This window comes from Mauremys mutica, chromosome 1 (genome assembly GCF_020497125.1).
Source record: "Mauremys mutica isolate MM-2020 ecotype Southern chromosome 1, ASM2049712v1, whole genome shotgun sequence".
NCBI lineage: Eukaryota > Metazoa > Chordata > Testudines > Geoemydidae > Mauremys > Mauremys mutica.
In genome coordinates this window covers 47,260,877-47,284,305 of record NC_059072.1, presented here as the reverse complement: position 1 = coordinate 47,284,305, position 23,429 = coordinate 47,260,877, and the positions used below count along the sequence as shown (strand labels likewise).

The following is a 23,429-nucleotide window of genomic DNA, read 5'->3' as shown; positions in this document are numbered from 1 at the left end:
AGCCCCAGCTGAGCAGGCAGGCAGTTCCCCAATCCTAGTAACCCTTTAATGGCCAAGACAGCATGGGGTCTGCACACCCTATGCAAGTATCCTTATTACTAAGTATTCACATTCTACTTATTTGCATTCATATCAAGCAGAAATTAATGAGGTAATTTCACAGTAAACAAATTTGCCAAAGACCTGGAGATGATAAAAATCTCAGATTCAAAAAGCCTACTTTGCTATTAATCTGCTCCAGTCCAATGTCAATGTGTGCTTAACACTTTTAACAATAGCGTTCCAGGATTTAACACAAGGTGTACTGAGCACTTTGCACAGACTGAGGCGGGAGCAAGGATTTCAACTCCCTTTACACCGGATTTCCTCGAGATACCCGAGTTTACCTTTTCGTCTGAGGAAACCAGCTTTACAGGCCAAGTCTTGTATTTTAAAGTGGGAGACTCCGTTTCTCTCGGTAAACCTTTCAAGAAGGTTTGCTGACTGAGACTGAAATTGGCACCATAGCAGGTGCCCCGGTGAACCCCTGCCAGTTATGTCAGGTCGGTAATGTGTTGTGCTTGGCATCTGAGTTCCCAACACAGCCAGGGGTGGGGTGTAGCAATACCTGGGGTCAGCGCTCTGGAGTGAGCAGTGTTACACGGTACCAGGCAAAGACTGCAACCCAGGGGGCAGGGAATAAGACCCCGGGCACAATCCTAAGCGCTAAGGGGGGAGGGGGAAGCGCTTTCCCAGCCGAAGGAAGAATCAGTTTGGAGCCCAGGAAGAGGGCGGGTGTTCTGCCTGATCCCAGCAAACTGTTAGGGGTGGGGTGGGGGGTCACCTGGAGGAGACCGACCCCAAGGCGCTTTGGAGCCCGCCCAGCTTGCCATAGCCCCGAAGCACAAGTGTGGGGCGAGCAAGCCCGAGAGGCGTCGCTATCCCTCTCCCCGTGCCCGAGACGCAGCGAGTCGGCACCCGGGGGTGCGGGGCTCCTCGCGCTCAGCGCCTCGCGGGCGGGGGTCCCGGCAGCCGGCCGGGCGCGGAGCGCGCAGCTGACGGGAGCAGGCGAGTGGCTCCCGCAGCGGCGGATTCCTTTGGTGCCGGCTCCACGGGCACTGCCCTCGCGGGGCGAGGCCAGCGGGGCGCGGGGGAGGGGGTCGGAGGGCAGGCCCCGTGGGCACAGCAGAGGCGGGGAGAGGGGCAGGGGAAGGAGGGAGGCAATGACATCAGCGCGGGCAGGGTGCATAAGGTGGGGGAGCCGCAAGAGCGGATCGGCCGCGGGAGAGTTTAGCAATTAGCGAGCGCCGCTGCAGCTCCCTGCGCCTAGCGCCGCCCGGCAGGCGGCCCGGGCACCATGCAGCGGTCCCCTCTGGAGAAGGCCAACGTCTTCTCCAAGCTGTTCTTCAGGTAAGAGCCGGGGCTGGGGCGGGGGCGAGGGGACGGACCCTGCGGCGGGCGGCGGCATGCGAGGGGTGGCTCGGCTGGGTCCCCCGGCGCTCTGCACCCTCAGCCTCCGGGCCGCGTCCGCCGCGCGCCTCCGAGGGCCCCGGGGGACAGGCAGCGGGTAGTGACTGCGCGCGAGCGCCTGGAGCCCGGGACTCTCAGCCGAGCCTCCTCCGGGCACGTTGCCTTGCGCCCGTTAGCCCCGAAATGTTTTGCAAAGAGAGCCGCGCTCCCCTGGTTTATTCCAGGAGGATCTTCGCGCCGTGGTCTTCCCTGGCACCGCGTGCCCGTGTTTTGAACACAAGGGGCGTCTGAAAGCTCTTAGGTGCAAGTGTCATGCAGGATCACATCCATACTGGGTAAATTACTTTATAGTAGATTATCTGCGCAACCTTTGGTCAATTGCTCTACTTCTGAGCCTGGCTGTTGTACATTTAACTCCAGGGTGTGAGAACTTCGGGGGAAATTTGCTGTGCAAGCACGTTTTTTTCAAAGGTGATCTTAGGGACCCCTTACACATAAATCTCTCTCTTCCGATTGAGACGTGTCCTATGGGGGCGAAAGTCCCCGATCCCTTTTCTCTTCTTCTTCTGTGTACAAAGGATCCTCTTTCGTCCCCCTCCCCCACCACACACAGTGGGACGACATAGAAATCATACTTTTGAAATCCTTTTACCTGGAGCTGTTACAAGTAACACCTGATATTATACCAGACAGAGATTAGAAAGACAAAAATCCTTCTCCATATTTCCCCAACTTTGGGCATCTGAGAGCATACTGGGTACACCCAATTTCATGCAGCTAGGTAGTTTTCCTTGTTGTTTGTGTGGGTCCTACATGCAGCAATAGGGGTGAAAAAATCCGTTTATAAAATCGAAAATGTGATTATGAATGCTAGGGGGATTCTGGTAGGTATGGTACCTCAGACAACTTTTAGCTCAGGTTTTTAAAATGACTAGATTTCAGGATAACTATGCCTCTTTTAAAATGCTTTTGGGGAGACTAGTCCAGGGTCTATTTTGTTTTCATCTTAGTTATTTCTAGGGCACCTCGCAGAGTAAGTACAGTATCTTAGAATCTCTGATGTTTATGCCTCAATTAATACAGTGCAAGAAAAGAAAATAATTTATTTCTGATCCCTGCTTCGGGCAAAATTTTCATGGTCTAAAACTAGGGCTTAAATACATGCTTAATGTGAAGCATGTGCTTAATGGGCTTTGGATAAGACCCAAGATACTTAAAGTCAAGGGGAATCTTTCTATTGATTTCTATGGGCTTTGGATCAGGCCTGTTGTGAAATTGAAATAAATATAAATCAAGGTGTAACTAAAATAACATACTTATTACTCTGTTTTAAAGAGATGTACTAAATATATACTCAAAATGTTTCCTTCTCCTGTCATCAACATTTAAACCATATTATAATAATAATTGGTCTGACAGAAGAAAAATCAACCCAATGAAAATAAACTTCCTATGGATAAACACAAAAATACCATGTACAATATGGGCATACCTCCACAGGTACCTCCACAGTGAAAGAACCTGATAAAATAATACATTTCTGGTACTACAAAGTTTTCTATTTATTTGCTGTCTAGGACATTTACATTGCAAGTGATTCCTCTACTTCTCAAAATATATCATCTATTTTAGGATTCAATATTTTTGGAATATTTTATCTGATATATCAATAGATTAAAACTAGTTAGATGTGAAAACTGATGAATGTTAAGAGTTGCATCAAAATTTTTCTTTTGGAAGGGTGCCAGAATACATAGTTCTTGTTTATTAAATATCTGTCTGTTCAAAAGCCAACATATTTTTTTAATCAATGAAAATGTATTAGTTTATTTGAAAATACATGTCTTCACTGTTCAGTTACCCAAATACAGTGTCTATCTCATAGGGTCAAGATTAATTTCAGGGGAAAAAATTATGCTACCCTAGTTGCTAGAAACCAAGCTGTCTTACAGCAACAAGTGAAATTGTCAAGTTATCAGAAGTGAACAAAATTTAAGAAATACTATGTGTGATGAACTTTACAAAACCAGAAAAATATTGTTGCATAGCATTAGGTAGACACTTGTAGACTCAATAAACTGGTTCATCGCATAAAGTTGTGATAAAAAGTTGGATTTGGTTGAGTTTTTCTAAAATAGTAGAATTTCATTTTAGTGTGTAATTGTATCTGCATAACAAGAACAGTCCCAGTTCAAGAAAGCAGCCTCATTTAGAAAGCACTTAAGAATGTGCTTAATTGTAATCATGTGGCTTAAGCGCTATCGCATGGACCAGGTGTGGTACTCTCAAGTACTAATGTTCTAATGTAGCATGAACAGAGCAGCTGAAATAAAATCAAGGAATCAGCCCTTCCTTTGTTTGTAAAGTGATGTGGAAGAAAAAGTTACTTTTCCTACTAACAACAATTATTTAACATTGTCTCATAATCTATCTTCATGTAGTTTAAGAAATCTTCACTTAAAACAGTGTCTACTGGGTTCTGTTTCTTTCATAGCTTTGTATTTGTAAAATTCCAATCTGGATGTAATGTAATGTAATAGACTGAAGGTCACTATAGGACCATTTGAAATAATTGTGGCAAAATTTGCAGGGAAGATATCCACCAGGAGATTCTCAGTGATAAACATATAATTCCTCATAGTGGTTCTCAGCTATCTGATGACAGCATATGAAACGTTAAAAAATAGATTACTTTCTACAAACCTATGGCCAGATTCTTTGCTTAGATGCATCTGTCCTGCTTGGGAGTTATGTGAGCATAGCTGAGTGCGGAATTTGGGTCTTAGTTTGTAACTAATGTAGTTAAGGTAGATACATTTCAATACTGTATTTGTACATTTTCTTTAAAAATGTTTCCAATCCCTGCCCTAAAAAAAAGTTCAGACAATAACAAGTTTTATAAAGAAGCCATGTCAAATATGGACTCTTAACAAGGCAATACCCTCTTTTTGTATAACTATTCAAGAAAATGATCCAGGCTTGCAAAAAGAGAAAGAGAGATTTGATTGTATAGATTATAAAAGTTCATAATTTAAAAATTAGCTATTTTCTGAAACATTTATAACTGTGAATAAATAAGCAGGTTTTAGTTTAGAAAATTACATTTTTTCATACTGAAGAAATGAAAAGTAAACAAGGTAAGTAACAACAACTTTTACTAGGAAAACATTTTACGTGGAAAACATTCTACGTTATGCTGGAAGGGCATAATGAGTGGGGTCCTGCAGGGATCAGTTCTGGGTCCAGTTCTGTTCAATATCTTCATCAGTGATTTAGATAATGGCATAGAAAGTTCACTTATAAAGTTTGAAGACGATACCAAGATGAGAGGGGTTGCCAATGCTTTGGAGGATAGGATTAAAATTCAAAATAATCTGGACAAACTGGAGAAATGTTTTGAAGTAAATAGGATGAAATTCAATAAGGACAAATGTAAAGTGCTCCATTTAGGAAGGAACAATCAGTTGCACACATACAAAATGGGAAATAGCTGCCTAGGAAGGAGTATTGCGGAAAGGTATCTGGGGGTCATAGTGGACCACAAGCTAAATATGATTCAAAAGTGTAACACTTGCAAAAAAAGAGAACATCCTTCTGGGCTGTATTAGCAGGAGTGTTGTAAGCAAGACATGAGAAGTAATTCTTCTGCTTTACTCCACGCTGATTAGGCCTCAGCTGGAGTACTGTGTCCAGTTCTGGGTGTCACATTCCAGGAAGGATATGGACAAATTGGAGAGAGTCCAGAGATGAGCAACAAAAGTGATTAAAGGTCTAGAAGAAATGACTTATGAGGGAAGATTGAAAAAGTTGGGTATCTTTAGTCTGGAAAAGAGAAAACTGAGGGGGGACATGATAACAGTTTTCAAGTACTGTATGTAAAAGGTTGTTACAAGAAGGAGGGAGAAGAATTGTTCTTCTTAACTGCTGAGGATAGGACAAGAAGCAATGGTCTTAAATTGCAGCAAAGGAGGTTTAAGTTGGACATTAGGAAAAACTTCCTAACTGTCAGGGTGGTTAAGCACTGGAATAAATTGCCTAGGGAGGTTGCGGAATCTCCATCATTAGAGATTTTTAAGAGCAGGTTAGACAAAAACCTGTCAGGAATGATCTAGATAATACTTAGTCCTGCCATGAGTGCAGGGGACTGGATTAGATGACCTCTCAAGGTCCCTTCCAGTCCTATGATTCTATGATTTATGCAAGTTATAATTGTGCTACTTCTGTTTCTACCATAGCTCCAGAATACATTTCTTCCTTTCTACGCCTCATGGCAAGACACTAGTCTGTGCTTTGGAAACTTTTCATCTAGACAAATTCAGAGTGGAAATAAGATGTAAATTTTTAACATTCAGAGTAATTAACCATTGGAACAATTTACCAAGGGTGATAGTGGATTCTCCAGCACTGACAATTTCTAAATCAAGACTGGATGTTTTTCTAAAATATCTGCTCTAGGGATTATTTTGGGGAATTTCTGTGGCTGGTGTTATACAGGAGGTCAGATTAGATGATCATCATTGGTTCCTTCTGACCTTGGAATCTATGAATCTTGACTCAAAAAATAGACCCTGATCCAGGAAAGACTTAGGATATGTCTACACCACAAATTAATGTGTAATTGCAGTGCAGGTAAGCATACCTGTTTCAGCTTTAATTTAGCTAGCATGGGAAGCAGCAGCAATGAAGATGTGTCAGCATGGAACCTGGTGCAGGCTAGCAACCCAAGTACACACTCAGGAACCCAAATAAGTATCTGTTGGGTTGACAAGGCTGCATTGCCAGTTAGATCAAAGCTAGTGTGGGTATGCCTACTTGCACCACAATTATACATTAATTTTCAATGCAGTCCCTACTTAGACAAAGTAGTCCCATTGTCTTCATGAGGACTACTTAGTGTGTGAAGTTAAGCAAATGCCCCCTTTGCACAATGACAGCACCTTCCATCTAAGGATTTCAAAGTACTTTACATACATTCATTAGTTGTCACCATATCCCTGTGGAATTGGAAAAATATTATATTATTATATTTATATAAATATAATAAGTATCATTATTTTGTAACTGAGGTAAATGATACATAGAGGTTAATGCCCACATTTGCAGAAGTGGCCACTAGCTTTGGACACATCAGTTTTTTGGTGTCCAACTTTCAGCATATAAGGCCTGACTTTCAAAGGTGCTGAGCATTCACAAATCTGATTGAATTCGGTGACAGCTGTGGGTGTTGAGCATCTCTGAAAATCAGCCCCTAAGGTGTTGAGGATTGGCATTCAAAATTTGAGTCCACTTTTTAAAATTTGGGTGCAAGAGATGTCTCCAGTGTGGAAGAGGAAATCTGTTTTATAACCCAGACTAGTACTCTGATCTCCACAGGGCCGCCCAGAAGGGGGGGCAAAGGGGGCAATTTGCCCCGGGCCCCGGGCTCCGCAGGGGCCCCCAAGAGAACAGCTAAGGCTCCCGCCTCCGCCCCCATCCTGGAGCCCTAGCACATCAAGCGCTGTCCTCAGACAGCGCCGTAGCGTGTCTCCGCCAGGGCCCCTGAGCCCCGCCCCGCTCAGAGCCGCGTGGGGAGGGGGCGGGGCTGGGAGCTCCGGGCTGAGCTCAGCTCCCTCCGCTCGGCGTGGAGCTCGCAGCCCCGCCCCCTCCCTACGCGGCTCTGAGTGGGACGGAGCTCAGGGGCCCCGGTGGAGACACGCTGCGGCTGTTCAGCCGAGGCGCTGAGACTCCGGGTGAGGAGGGAGCCGGGGGTAAGAGGCTGGGGCCGGGGGGGTTGGCTAAGGGGCAGGGAGTCCTGGGGACACTCAGGGCACAGGGAGGGGGCAGAGGTTGGGGAAGCGGTCAGGGGGCAGGGAATGGGGGGGGGTTGGATTGTGGGTGTTCTGGAGGGGGGTGGATAGGGTCAGGGCCGCCCAGAGGGGGCGGGGCAAGAGGGCGCAGGAGCGTCTTCGTTCCCGGTCTTCGCCGGCGGGGGGTCCTTCCGCTCCGGGGTGGAAGGACCCCCCAGTGGCGAATTACCGCCGAAGCGGGACCCGCCGCCGACGTGCAGCCCGGTCTTCGGCGGTAATTCGGCGGCGGGGGGCCCTTCCGTTCTGGGACCCGCCGCCGAAGTGCCCCGAAGACCTGCAGCGGGGACCCCCCCCCACCGCCGAATTACCGCCGAAGACCGGGCTGCACTTCGGCGGCGGGTCCCGCTTCAGCGGTAATTCGGCAGCGGGGGGCTCCCGCCACGGGTCTTCGGGGCACTTCGGCGGCAGGTCCCGGAACGGAAGGGCCCCCCGCCGCCGAAGACCCCGGGCCCCCGGAATCCTCTGGGCGGCCCTGGATCTCCATATTGCAAATCCTGTCATTTCAATCCCAGTGCAATCCTCCCTCTGCTAACATGTTTAAAGTCCATCCCTGGACAAGTCTGAACCACCAGTGTTTCAGTTAACAGCCAAAAGTACTAGTTCCACAGCAACTAATGGAACCTCTTCCTATATGGCTATTTCGTCCATCTAAAACACAACTGCCCAAATCAACATGTGTCTGAGTTTTCTGAAAGATGCCAAAAGGCTCTTGGCTCTGTTATAGGACAAAAACTTGTAATGGGCATGTACATTTAAACCAGAATAAATATTTGAAATATTTAAGAACTTATCAATTTTTTACACCTTATTCTATTTTATCAGGAAGGAGGGCAATGAAGTTAGATCCTTGAAGTATTTTTAATTACTAATAATAGACAGTGAAAGCCATCTTATTATTTGTATTATAGTAGCCTCTAGAAGCTCTAATAAAGATCAAGGACCTCTTGTGCTAGGCACTGTACAAAGATGTAGTAAGATACAGTCTCCACCTTGAAGAGCTTACAGTGTAAATAGACAACACAAGCAAGGGATGGGGAAAAGGAAGTATTATTATTCGCATTTTACAGATGGGTAACTGAGGCACAGAGAGATTAAGTGATTTTCCTAACATCACACAGGAAGTCTGTGGCAGAGCAGGAAATGAATCCAGACCTCCTGAGTCCCAGTCCAGCTCTTCAACCACCAAATCATGCTTCATGTGTGGGAAAGTTAATTCAGAATGTACCTGAAACAAGCTATCCATACAAAAGATACATATAGGATTCTCACTCTCTTGAATACCCACGTTTGACATATTTTCACTTCAATGGGAATAGTAATTTCTCTTGCATGAGAGAAGAATTTGAGAAGATGTCAATTTACCCATGGATGTTTATTTCTTCATTAATCCCATTTAACCACCTGTCAATTGTTCAATAAGATATTTAGTTCTGTTCACAAATAAGTCAGTGATGCTGGAATAAACTATAGGTTTGGAAAGGTTCTCTCTGATTAAATGCTTTTATACCACCGCTTTTTGAATAGCATGTGAAAACTACACTGGACCTCAGTACGTAATGTGCCCATAAAGGCATAGATGGACAATGAGTGTGTCAAACCCAGGGAAACTCATGGTTTTAGTGGCAAAATGTTCTTGCTGGGGGATATTCGAAAGAATGGATATTTTGAGGTCTCTGCCAAGACACGTAATGGCCAGGCTATAATGAACAAACTTGTGACTACCAAAGTGATTGTGTTTGCAAACTGTGCAATCATTTGCAAAATGATTTCACACTACTTGTGGTTGTCCTAAATTTGCAAAGCTGTTGATTTTGCCTCTTAGCTGTCCAGGTCCTCTTTCTTAACTGTTGAAAACTGAGCAGATATTTTAATCTGCCAGTAGAAAAACCATTACTGTAGATCTGATAATTAATTCTGATTCTAGTCTTGATAGATAAAAGATTCAGGATTAAATCTTGCTCACCTTAGTCACACGAGGACTCCTACCGAACTCAATGAGACTATTTCTGTGAAAAATAGAAAGAAGATTTGGCCCTTACTGACCTATACAACATTTCTAGTCATTTTATTGCCATTGTTCATCTTCTGACTTATGTAGAACTCAACAGTTTTCTCTAAAGTTAGCTTTAAAATCTAAAGATATCTTACTACTGAACTATTGCAAATAATTTTAGAAAACTAACTTAATACTTGAAAAATATATTCAAAATAACATTGAGACAAATAGTTAAATTTTTTTTAAAAGGGGACAGATATTTAGGGGTACAAGCCATATTTCCTAGTTAAAGGGCAGCGTGAAGTGAGGTTAGTTCATTGACTCAGAATTAGTTAATATCTAAAAACAAAAGAGCCTTCTCTTGGGCCAGCTTTTCCATTGCTATGTGTTTTAGCAACTAAATGTTATTGCTCGACCTGTTTACAACTAATAGTCGACATTGTGTTCTTTCATGGATCCACTCTGTAATTGAAAGTTCAGTGGATGTATCTCTCTTGCTTATGACAAGCTTCACATTTGCCTATCCAGATCAAATAATGACAGACTTTAATGCGTTTAATATCTTTTACCCTTATATGGCACACCACATGTGTATCTTTGTTCCTAGAATGTGCCCTATTTTGGTTTTCACATATAGACTGGGCTTCATAGTTATAATACCTCAAAAACTTGAAGTAGTATTGACCATCTTACTAGCTGTAAAAAGCACTATGCAAAGGAAAAATAAAAATTTTGCTAAAAAGGCAGGATCCCAAAAGCCACTACTAGATCACATTACTCAGTGGCAAATCCTGGACAATAGCCAGAATAAATGTCACATTTTTAAAAAAGGTCATAAAAAATGTAAATCTTGTCCAAGATTTTCCATTGAGTAATTCTCATTAAGATTAGCTATTGGGACCCTGGGGTTTCAACAGAACATTGATTATTCGACAAAGAGTGCTATTCACAGTTAGTGGCATAGTCAGTGATATTGCAGCTAAATGTTTTCCATATTAAATAACACTTGACAGCAAACACAAATGTTCATTAAGAGAGAAATTCAATTCTTCAGTTTTAGCGATCTGCAAAGAAAGCATATACATTAATAAGATCCACATTTACCTCCAACTCTTTGAAGCAATAAATATAATGTTCAGAATATTTGTTCAATTTTTTCTTATATTTTAATCATGGTCCTTCAGAGCTGCAAAGAAATATATCTCAGCCATACAAAATTAATGCAACATGTTGTATGAGCATTTTCTGTCCTAATGTCTGATTTCATATAGAATGTTTTAAAATTATGATAGGTAGAGAATGTTAGAGGTTTGATTCAGCCAGAGAAATACACAGGACGTTGGTCCCGTTGTGGTGGAAAGCTCACAGAAAGGAGGATTGAAACAAGACACCTGCAACCCCAGGCATTTGGGGGACCTGAGACTGCACAATGCATTTCCAGGAAGAGGTGGTGCTGAGTCTGTCAGTTGTGCTCTGAAGAATCTCCAGCCATGCTTTAAAGCTGTCCTCACCTGGCCATGCACTGCCTGCCATCCCCTGAAGGTTAAATTTCACACCTGGAATGAAGCTGCCATCACAGGTGTAAAGTGGGTGTGAGATATGCACTTCCCTCTACCAGCCGTGTTGATTCAAGCACAAAGTTTTCATATGTTAGGTAGGGGAGCTCCCAGGGTTGGGGAAAGGATCCCAGGTCTCAGCCATAGGCCTTTTCACAAACATCAACCTTCCTTCCCAGGGAGACCAGAGTTAACTCCTGGAATAAGCACCACATTTAACAATAGAACACTTTTATCTAACCCTAGGAAAGCCAGGAATGCCCCTAGGTCAGGGGCAGGCAAACTTTTTGGCCTAAGGTCCACATCGGGTTTCATAAATTGTATGGAGGGCCAGTTAGGGGAAGGGGTCATGGCCCGGCCACCACCTCCTATCTGCCCCCCTCCCGGGACTCCTGCCCCATCCAATCCCCTCGTTCCCTGATGGCCCGTGGGCCGTAGTTTGCCCACCCCTGCCCTAGGTCAAGGATCTCTAGCAGGGGGTAGATTCCCTTGCCCCTCTTACCTTGCATAGCTAAATACACACAGACTCTCTGCCCCATGCCAGTGCAATCCCCTCCCTGCTTTGGGTCAGTCCAACCTGTCCATGCACTCTGGTCTGTTGCTGGCATGTGGTGGGAACTCAGAATTGTGTATTGGTTACTTGATCTCAGCTGTCCAGTCAGCTCCCAGCTGAAAGTTTACAAAAGTCCCCTTTTGCCGGCTACCTAAAAGGGATGACAGCGGAGCCAGGATCTCCTTTGCAACGGTCAACAGAGCTGACCAAGTGTGTGGTAGTGTACACAGCACCTGTTGAAATGGTGTCAGAGTAAACTAGAATTCCTCCAGGTCTGCCCCTGCAGGGCAGCTCATTGCACACCTTGCAGCAGGGACTGCAGCTGAATTTCCACCATTTGGCTACAGCAAAGTAGTTCTTTGGCCATGCCTGCTTCTACACCTGCATGTCTACATCAGGACTAGGGGAGGGAGAGGGCCAGATATGTTTTGTCCATGCCAGGGATTCCTCTATGCTGGGGGAAAACCCACATTGCTGGTTAAATCAACTTTGAGGCTACTTGTGACTTCAGAGGGGTATGAAGCAGCTTTAAGCAGGGCCAGGATTTGGCCCTGTTGAGAAGACAGCATCAGCTAATAGAGACAAGGTAGTACCTCTAGCAGGGCAGAAAAGTTCATCCAATAGGTTTGAATTTTCTCATGTGAGATAAGGTTGAGCAAACTAGAAGAGCAAATAGCTACAATAAGAGATGTATTATAGAGTGCTAAAGGGAGGGAATATTAAAGAAAAAGGTTAGTTAGAAAACAAACAAAAGAAAAGTTAAAACAATGTGTCACGTATATGGTATCCTCATGTCTTGTATCATTATGGGGTGTATTTTGTTACCAGGCTGTCAATAGAAGAGGTGGAACTTGTTTTCCTTCTTTTTTTCTTACCTACAGTTCACCCTTGAAACTTGTCTCCAGCTGGGTTTCATGTATATGTGCCCATAATAACATCCCTAGTTAGTTGCAAGACTCTGACAGCACTACAGGTTTCTCTGTGAAAGAGTTCATTAAATGCCAGCCAGTAATCCGGTGGCATTTGCTAATACAGTAGAATGCTTTAAGGCCAATCTGTTTCCCTTCCTCCTTGCTTTCTTTGCTTCAAAAATTATTTCTCACTGACAACAGAAATGAGAACCAGAAATTAGGAATTAATGTTGGTATCTCACAAATTAAGGGCCATTGGTATCTCACAAATTAAGGGCTGCTCTGGCTCCATTGTGCTGCTTTGGTGTTGCAAACCATCTATAAAACTGACTTAACTGGCTAGCATAATTTAGCATCACCAGACCAGTGCAAAAAAGTCAGCGTGTACTGGTGAATCTGGCCCCTCCAAATTATTATTATTGTGGGTTACTTATGGATGTACATGGTGCTTTATAAAACACATACAAGCAGGATTTGCTTCCTGACAACAAAACCCAAGGAGTTTTTGAAAGCCCACCTTGAGGGGCAAGCATCATTGCAAGCTGCCTCTTAACACCACTATGTGTAGCAGCCGGAAGCTAGTTGATGCAGCAGCCCACAAATTGAACAGAGCTGGCTGGGGAGGGGGCAGGGCCAGAGCATCCAGAAGATGCACTGGGGCCATGAGGTGCCACACTATGGGGATTATATCGGCATAGCTACAGCTTTGTAGCTAAGTGGCATAACCCTGTAGTGTTGAGACAGCCTGAGACTTTTCAATTCCTGTAGGAACACCACATCCCCAAGCAACGGTAGCTAGATTGACAGAAGCTGCATCTACACCTGGGATTAGGTCAGCATAGCTACAGTGTTCAGAGGTATGGATTTTTCACATCCCTGAGTGATGTAGCTATGTTGACCTAAAATTTAAATGTGAACCAGCCCTGAGCCAGCATGTCCTGGTGCTGCTTCAACCACCAGAGTCTTCTACAATTTTGGTTGCTGTTGAGAGAAGCACTCCCAGTGGAATCCCTGGAGGAAGGTGATGGTAGCACTGCTTTGCCTGCCCATAAGGTGAATCCAGCTTGGGTGCAGCTGCTCCAATGGGTGGGAGATTCCACTTATGCCCACAGGGTTGAATCAAACTAGTCTTTAAGGAGGGACCTATGCACTTACAAGCTAATTTGGGTGGGTGAAATACACACTGTTAAGGATGAGGAAGACTTGTAGTTGATCAGCAACTCAAGCCACATTTTCATAGGCACAGTAGACCCATGTTATATCACGCTATTTTTCTATAACAGTCATTCTGCTCTCTCCAGCTACAATCAATTTTGTTTCTTCAGTCTGTGGCAAACTGGCCAGTTTGATTTTAATAAAAAATACAAATAAAGGAAAATGTGTGAAAAGAAATAATGCAATATATATGGGGTATGAAACTGTAAATCATTTCCCCCTTGTCTCAAGATAGGTAAGGTAGGGTTTGCTCATTACAGTTTTCAAGCCCATTGTAAAAGCCAGAGGGTACTCATCAAAGTCAGTCCGAGGCATGGAGCTTTAGTACAGTACTTTTGGCATTAAGGGGTCTCTTAGGAGCTCTCTCAGTTTACTTGCATTAGCTACAGTAGCTATTTAATGGACCCTCGCTTACATTCATTTATGATTGCCAGATTTTCTGAATGTACAACAGTTTCTTTTATGAAACAAATTTGTAAGTGTTTTTGTTTCTGAAGGGCAAGAGATTAGCAGTGTTTGTATAAGCCATGTACAATAGCAACAGCTACTCTTCCTTTCTACCATCCTGTTCTTAATCTAAGTCATCATTTGCAATGACCACCCAGGCTCTTCAATTAATGAAATTATGGCTTATTTTAAGTACAGAAGATATTAAAATGAATTAGAAATCAATTTCTTAAGTAATTGACCACTAACTCCAGTGGCAAAAAGTTCATGAACACATACACTTTTTCCTATGGTTCTTCAGAACAGAGTCTGACAGTTGGCTTTACTGTGACATATGTATCAGAGGGGTAGCTGTGTTAGTCTGGTTCTGTAGAAGCAGCAAAGAATCCTGTGGCACCTTATAGACTAACAGACTTTTTGCAGCATGAGCTTTCGTGGGTGCATCCGAAGAAGTGGGTATTCACCCACGAAAGCTCATGCTGCAAAAAGTCGGTTAGTCTATAAGGTGCCACAGGATTCTTTGCTGCTGTGACATATGAACAGTGTCTGCCTTTTCATGTAAACTGCAGTTAAGGACAGAGCTGAGACCAAACAATTTATCTGGAACTGTACAATTTCTCTTGTTGCAGCAATGAAAGACAATCCTTTTATTACTGAAAGCACATTCTCTCTGTGGTATTTAAGCTAGATATAGATGTCTGCTTGGGAAATATTTAATTTCCCCAAGTGCTTTATGTACTGAATAGCTAGGCTTATTGATTTATGTTTCCTATGATTAATTACCTTTTAAAATGATAGATTAGATTGTGTATACATATGTACTTTCATACAGTCATGCACTAAGACCATGACTCCCATTTATGCTGAGGCCCTTGTACAATGTTCTGTATTACATTTTCATCTACTTTAGGGCCTCTTTATGCTGCCAATGTAATGGGGCCTTAGTGTAGCTGAGAATTTGGTTAATTTTTTATATAATGCACACAAACACACAGTTAACTCTACACCAAGACTCACCTTCAATAAGCAACTCTAAGTAACCATTTTACAACATTCCCTATTTTTCGCCTGAAGTTTTGTTTGACCCTTAGTTACAGACTGTCTTTTCTTGGCAATAAAGTATGCAGGTGTTTTTGCTTTTAGATGGTAACTATTTTGAAATCTGTTAGATCACAATTTTTATCATATTCCTAAGTCATATGTTTGTCTATGCAACACACACATTTATACACATACACAGTGATCATTCACAATCTGTTTCTTTCCGTATTAGCTTTGCAATTATTTTGGAGAAAATGTATCATAGTTAACCATGATAGCCAAGCATATTTTGTGTGTTACCTTGGATATCTGCAAAATATGCCATCACCTTTAGTAAATCTTAAATTCATTTGCTAATTGTATTTTGTTTTACTTGTGTGTCTTCAGATGACCTTATTAATAGATGATGACATAAAATTATGCACAGGATTTCTTGGGAATAGTGTTCTATAACACACGTAGTGAGTAGAAGGCATTTCAGATATTGAATAGATCAGACAAGGGTTTATAAAGGAGTTCCCCTTTGGATCAGCAATTTAAGGGCCTCCTCCTGCTCTGTTTGAAGTCAATGGAAAGGTTGCAACTGACATCAGTACATTAAGATGAGTTCCCAAATCATTCTCAAGCTGATAGTGTCCAAAAATTGTTACCCAAAGTTATTCCCTGAAAGCATGGATATTTGACATTGCAACTTTCATTAATAATACAGCTCCATTAATGTTAAACCTGTCTATTGCACTAAGAATGTGCTCTTTAAGTTCTGTATTAACTTCATAATGACAAAAATAAATGGCAGTTAGGGATGAAAAAATATCTTCAGCACACCCATTATACTTAGAGGCCTTCAAAAGGTCTTGTGTAACATGCAATGCGAGCTGCTCCGCATGCAATTAATGCTGTAATTTAGAATTTCCTTGCTTATATGACTATAACTTCTATCTCTAATATAACATTATTTTATGATTTAATAGTCATGATAATGGAGACTATAAATTACTGGAAATATAACACAAAGGGCCCAGTCCTCTACTCAGTTAACTCCTACTGACTATAATGAAAGTTTGTATGTAAGAGAGCCAGTGGGATCATGACCCAAATGGTCAAATGTAAGAACTCTGAAACTGTTTGTTAATGTTATCTATATATATATCTGTATCAGATGTTTTCAGTAGCTACATCATTAGTTTCATAGTTAATTATATAATATGTTGTATGGTGACTTATCTATGCAATGCTGGATTGTGCTTTAATAGCTAAACCAACTCCAGAATTAACCTTAGAAACTGATAGTTATTATTATTCTCTTTCTGCTTAGATGGACAAAACCAATTTTGAAGAAGGGTTATAGACACCGTCTGGAACTATCAGACATATATCAAATCCCTTCTGCGGATTCTGCTGATAATCTTTCTGAAAAATTGGAAAGGTATGACAAAGTATGTATTTTGTTAGCATTATCTCATGATCTGGAAGGCAGCAACTAGGTCTGGAAGAGTGAGATAGAAATGGTGGCGGTATCAGCTTAGTTCACTTAATTAATCTATTGAAACTTGACAGCAGAAACACTGGAACAATAGAGTTTTCAGATGTTTTTAAGCTCTGGTCAGATTTCAGACAGTAAATGGAATATGGCTCAGTTCAGAAAATTTTGAAGCTATGTAGTAGCTTCCAAAAAATGGGTCACTTTGTGTCTGTCACCAAGCTCACAACCTTAGTGTCAGTTCAACACCCCTATCTCCTTCCTCCTCACCATATCCAGGTCATCACCACATCTTATTGTTTGTTTTTTTGTTCTATACTAGCTAAAAAAATTCCATCCTTTCCTTTATGTCTCCAGGGCTAAAATGCTGGATACTTCCTTATTTGTCTTAGGCAGCCTCCTCTGCCCTGGCCTTCCTGTGCTACAGGCCCTCCACCCAGGGAATCCCTATTGAGTAAAATGGGAGTTTTGTGCATTGAGTGAAATTCACCCACATATAGAAGGCCTGTAAAAAGCCTCACTCAAAATAAGGATTGTATGGCTCTTAAGTAGTGTATAGACCTTGTGCTGGCCCTGGCATCAGTTTAACCTATGGGGTGCTTGCAGGAATGGGTCCTAAATGAGAAACTAAGGTAGGGCTTTAAGGTCCAGGTCCTCTAAGGGTAGGCTCCTAACTTCCATTGATCTGGGACTAATTTACTAGCTCTTGCACATACTTTTCTCCCTTTTAAAAAAAAAATAAAGATCCGTATATTTCCCCATCAACCAGAACAGATTGGATATGTATTGCTAACTCTGTCCATTTAGATTAAAAATGTGGGGGGTGGAGGGGAGGGCTCCATTTTAAAAAATGACATAGTGCTAAGCATCTGCCTGCTGAAAATCAGACCCCTTTAAGATGTCTTTAATTGGGCACCCAAAATCCTAGTCACTGTCTTCTGCCATTTGGTACTGTACTGAGCACCCTGGTGATGCTTAGTAAATATTGATACAAGGTACAATTTATACAGGAAGTGTCCAGTTCCTTAATCTTTCCATTTGAATGCACATTATCTGTATTTATTTGCCAAAAATTAAAAGTATTAATTTACAATTATCAAATAAATAATTTGTATAAATAGTAACCTTGTCTCTCTGCCTCTGATGGAAGATATACTGTACACTAGGAGGGTACTATCAAAAACTCTCTTTAGTGGTGACAAAAACTAATGCAGTCCATTTTTAAAAAGTCACATTTTAGAATAGCTTCTCTTTGTTTTCTTCTTGCTAGGAACTGGAGGAGCTCCAAAACTTTTATTTGCCTATTATTTGTGTATTGGTCTTAAGAAGTACAGCAGGTTTCTTTAAAACATACAACGTGACCTTTTCATGAATTAACTCCCTGCAGGGTGATGTATGGCTGAGTATATAAATCTGCCAAATATGTGGGTGAACTAGATTTGAACTTTTATTGAGCTATCAAGTCAATGAGGGTCAGATCTTTGGGGTCTCTGCAAGGCTTTGTTTCATCAGCCACCTTAGCTAAATCTCCTTGGATATACTGGAGTGAATTGAACTATGTTAGAGCTGTAGACTCACGTATTTGCTCACACAACTTAATGGTCTTGTTTTTTGGTTCCTTTTCAGACAATGGGACAGGGAGCTGGCAACTTCAAAGAAAAAACCCAAACTTATTAACGCTCTTCGACGATGCTTTTTCTGGAAATTTATGTTTTATGGAATAATGTTATATTTAGGGGTAAGATTTTTTCTTGTGTTGAGTAAACTTGGAATGTTGGTAGCAATCCCGGTGATTGCTAAATTACTGAGGAATCATACTAAGAACTACATTTTCTTCTCTGTGACATTGTGTATAAAGATTACAAGGGCACAGATGCTACAAATACTGGGGAGGTAGAGTATACATAGCTTGTGGAGTTTCACAATTGGCTCTTGGTGCCTTGAACCCCTAAAATGTATCAGGATTTAACATCTAGTTTTAACATCTAGTCTATAAAGTAGTAAAGTTCTTTAATGTCCTTTGGAATTAAATCCTATAAGATATTCTTATCAATATGAAATAAATTATTGCATGCTACCAGTGATCTGCATGAGCATCGCCCATTTACATCAAAGGGAGTTTAATTCATATAATCAGCATTTTATTTTAATTTCACTTTAGACTATGGATTTTAGCAATAGATTGCGTAAAACTGATAGTTAGTTTCTATGGTGTATTGTGGCTAAGGTCAGGGTAGCGCTGTGATCAAACAAATGCAACAGGTTTATTACTGGTGTTGCAATAGTCTCATTACCCCGTTGAAAGAAAAAAAGAGCTACATTCTTCTTTTTGTTACACTGGTGTAAATGTGGAATGACTCCATTGGCATCATTCTTTTGTATGTCTGCTGTGCATCAGAGAGCAATATTTGGCCCAAAGGATGTGTATAATGGTGAGATGTTCTAGATAATGACTTCCGATTACATGAATGTAGGAGTGATAGAAGCTCTTTACATTATGTGTCATTTCCTTCTTTTTAATTCTTTGAATGACAAGTCTAAATAACAAATCTTTTTCAGTAGTTTTGAAGCCAAATCTTGATTGACATCATTATAGCTAACAAGTTCTGAGCCCATGTGTGCATATTTACAATTTACTGACAAATTTGTCAGTAACAACACAGTGGTATTTCATACAGCTGATTGATTGTAGCTCTGGGCATCATTAGACAAAAAAATGGAGTCACGAAGTTTAAAAGGACAATACATTGAAGAAGCGGGAAGTTGTAAAATTTACCATTCTGTTTAATCTGGAAAAAAACAACCCAAAACTAAGTGTTGGATACCTGCCTCTATTGGTTAATCCTGTTGCTTCCTTTTCAAAAACTATTTAATAACCACCACCTTTTTTAAAAAGAAAAAACCAAAACAAAACATGTAGAACCAACTACATACCATATGTTCTTATAAATTAAGGGTAACCCTTTTTATGTACAACAACATTGAATAGATATTTTGGACTATTCACATCAGCCCTGTGTAGTTTAGTATTTTAAGAACTCTGTCATGTTGTGTTACATTTTTTAAATAAAAAACTTGATGCTGAATAATCACTTCTATGGAGTTCTCAGGTTAAGAATGTAAGAGTTAAAGGGTATTTTTCATTTTTAAACCAGATTTATCAAAAGTCTCTAACTGCATATACAAAAAGTCTCTGTTTTCGTAGCTATAGACAGAGAGACACAATTTCTGGATAGATAGAGATATTGGGCTCAATCCTCAGATGCACAGATGAGGAAAGGTGTCAGGGAAGGGTGGTTCCTAAGCCAGCTTTCAGCTGGCTAGTATCTGAAATAGTCCCTGGTTGCCTGGCATAATTTAGAACAGCCTCAGGGCTCCTCTAAATTACACTGTCTGCAGTCAGAAGCTACCCCAGCAAGGATCTGGTTGGAGAGGTATGTACTCTACTTCCTCTTTACCCATCCTGTCCTACACTCCATTCATGGGGAAGTTTAGAGCTGCCTGCAGAAGTTACCCGGTATACACCACCAGAATACTCGTCTGTTTCCCCTTGGTTACTCCTTTAAGTAGCTTTCTGACTATTTTGAATTGGTGAAGGTGTGCAAAGCAGGAAAATAGGAGCTCAGGAGTCAACCAATTCTCCCTCTCTCTTTGTGTGTACAGATAGGCAAAGACTAAATTAGACAATGAACTCTCTGGGATAGGGAACATTTTCTTTGTTGTTTATCTGTCCAGTGCCTATCACAGTGGGACCCAGATTCTTGACTAGAGAAGGTGCTACTGTAATATACAAATATATAATAATAATGAAGGTGAGGAAATGAAGGAGAGAATAGAACATTGAAGGAAGGAGAGAGGAGAAGATAGTCTGAGGGAAATATGCCAGCAAAGGGTTTGAGGAAAAGTAACATAACGTACTTTAGAAGGAAAATTGTTCTGATGAAATGGAAGTGAAAAAGAGGAGGAACAAAAATAAGGGAGCCATAGCAGTGTAAGTTAATAGTTTTTAAAAATGTAATGTTTGGTGCTACTGTACTAAAAGAAACAGAAGTACACATGTTTTTGTTGAATGTGCACGTGCACACAGACACACACAAATTCAGGCCTGGTGTCATTCAGCAGGACAACTCATTTACATGCTGATGTTGCACACATTTCTCTCAGATCCATCCCTTATCAGAGTTTTCTATTACTTTTTTAATCTCTAGATTTGATTGTTTTACTCTGGTCCACTTGGGGCTACTGAAAAGATTCAGCTAGTGCAGATTGTGGCTGCTCATCTACTTGGAGGGCCTAGTGTATCTGTACTTGATAGCCTGCATTGGCTTCTGCTTCACTCTGGTTGCTATTCAGAGGTCTCTGGGTGTGTGCTGAGCTGGTATTCCCACAGAAAATTAATCAAGCATCTTTGAGAACAGGTTGCTCAAATGCATTTCCTCTGTGCATAATCACTAAAAATCAAGGAAATCACCAATCCAGGCAAGATTAACATCCACACCAACCTCATTTCACATATTCCCACCACAAAATCATCATAATGCCCAAATGCACTCATGGAATTTTATCAGCTTCTCAAGAGATATTGCCTGGGATACTTCTACCCCTCAGCTCCCTTGAGGTGAAGAGGGGGATGATTTGGGACTTTGCAAAAGGAGGAGAGCAGCCAGGTTCAAGAGAACATAAGAACGGCCATACTGTGTCAGACCATCCTCTCTCATCAAGAGCCAGCATCTGGCAGTCAGAGGCTTTGGGACACCCACAGCATGGGGTTGCATCCCTGACCATTTTGGCTAATAGCCATTGATGGACCTATCCTCCATGAATGCATCTAGCTCTTTTTTGAACCCAGTTATAGTCTTGGCCTTCACAACATCCTCTGGCAAACAGTTCCACAGGTTAACTGTGCGTTGTGTAAAGAAATACTTCCATTTGTTTGTTTTAAACCTGCTACCTATTAATTTCATCAGGTGCTCCCAGTTTCTTGTGTTATGAGAATGGGTAAATAGCACTTCTTTATTCACTTTCTCCACATCATTGATGATTTTATAGATATCTATTGTATCCTCCCCAAGTTGAACAATCCTGGTCTTTTTAATCTCTCCTCATGTGGAAGCTGTTCTATGACCCAATCATTTTGTTGCCCTTCTCTATACCTTTTCCAATTCTAATATATCATTTTTGAGATGGGGCAACCAGAACGGCACACAGTTTTCAAGGTGTGGGTGTACCATGCATTTATATAGTGGCATTATGATTTTTGGTGACTTATTATCTGTCCCTTTCCTAATGGTCCCTAACATACTATTAGCTTTTCAGGCAGTGAGGAAGAGTTTCTTGGTGTGAAAATGAAGATAGGGCAGGGAGTAATGGGCTATCTTTAAATCCTGAATCTTTGAGGGTTTTGGGGTGGGTATTTGTGGGAGCCAGTTAACCTTAATCCATCCCTCTTTGTGACCTCATAATTCATCAACAGGGAAACCTTTTTTGTGTCACAAGCACTGGACTGTAATATCATTCAGTGGCAGAAGGATTAGCTTTGAAGACTGATTAGGAAAGATAAGTCTCTGTTTATACAAAATATCTTGTAATCAGCAATGATGGGGAAAGGAAATACAGAAAAACTGACAGTTCAATGAGTCCTTTGTAACATGCATACAGTTCAAGGTTTGCTAGTGTGTAGCAATGATTCTGTAAGAGTCTGGCTCAAACTCACAAAAACAAGGGAAATCACACCTACAGCCAAACATTCAGTCTAAGGTTCTGGCCCTAACTTTTTCTGCATAAAGAAATTAACAACAAGAAAATAGTGTAAACTGACACTGGCTGCTCCAGCATATTAGAACTCTGTATTCCTCATGATGTGTTTAAAAAGTTAACACTATACAAAAACAATGTTCAAAATATTAGATGGATTAGAAACTCTCTATCTGATAGAGGCCAAAAGATACTTTAAAAGTGATTGCTGAAAAACAAAGGCTGACAATTGGAGCACTGGAATAGGGCCAGATTTTGAGTCTCATGAACACAATTCCCACTGGAGTCTGAGTGAGGACTTCAGGCTTTGTAAAAAAACCCAAAACAAAAAACCTGTAAAATTGTGCTGTATACTATTGTGAAACTCCACCAGTCCAGGTTATTATATCTGCATACTCACTGTACATATATGAAATTAGACAACATCACATATTTAATTCTTCTTCCAAATGACAGATGACTAGGTGGCCGCAGATGTGTAGCCCAGTGTCCACTGAAGTTAAGCTTCAGGAAAACAAATCTGATTCAACTAGTTGTGTGTGCATTATTAGATATTTGGTGGCAGTGGGACAAGGGTGGGAGTCTCAGACTTTAGAATTGGAAAGAGCAAGTACCCTATATTTGTGTGTGTGTGTGTGTGTAGGGGTGGTGGGACTGTGTTTATGTGAAAGGTAATTTCCCCATGGAATCATCTTCAATGAAGCAGAATTTGAAAGTAGATGTGGGCAGAACAGCAGTGCGCTTTCAAAGCTGACTCGCAGCTTGATCGTACATATTCTCCACATTCTTGTTTACTTAAGAAATCACCAGCCATCAGATTAAGGATGTGTGTGAAACATAGCACATTGGAGGCAAATTCCATACCTTTCATGACAAGTACCAAACAAAGAGATAAAGCTCTTGGTTTTCATGGCAAACACTAAGAGTAAATTCCCCTGTCAAAGCTGTTCGTTTTCTTTTCAAGCCCTGCTCCCACTGAAATCAGTGCGAGCTTTGCCATTGATTTAAGTGGGAACAGAGCCTTAGGCCAATGGTGCGTGTGGGTGTGTGCCTTCATGTTGCACTTGTTGGTCACCACTAGAAATCTTATTCAGTCCCATACCCTTCTGCAGCCTCTCTGAATATGGGTTTTATCCTTGCTTTCCTTTTGAATTCCTGCTATTCGTATAGCACCTGTTACA

At 41.5% G+C, this 23,429-nt stretch overlaps 1 protein-coding gene across 1 annotated transcript in view; it reads left to right on the top strand.

Moving 5' to 3' along the window:
* Positions 1–1,267: 1,267 nt before the first annotated feature.
* CFTR (CF transmembrane conductance regulator) overlaps positions 1,268–23,429 on the top strand; it is a 145,914-nt gene continuing 123,752 nt past the window's right edge. Inside the window, exons 1-3 of the mRNA XM_045002362.1 lie at positions 1,268–1,389; positions 16,330–16,440; positions 18,121–18,232. Coding sequence (XP_044858297.1) covers positions 1,337–1,389; positions 16,330–16,440; positions 18,121–18,232 — 276 coding nt within the window. The 5' untranslated portion in view covers positions 1,268–1,336. The remainder of the gene's footprint in view (positions 1,390–16,329; positions 16,441–18,120; positions 18,233–23,429) is intronic.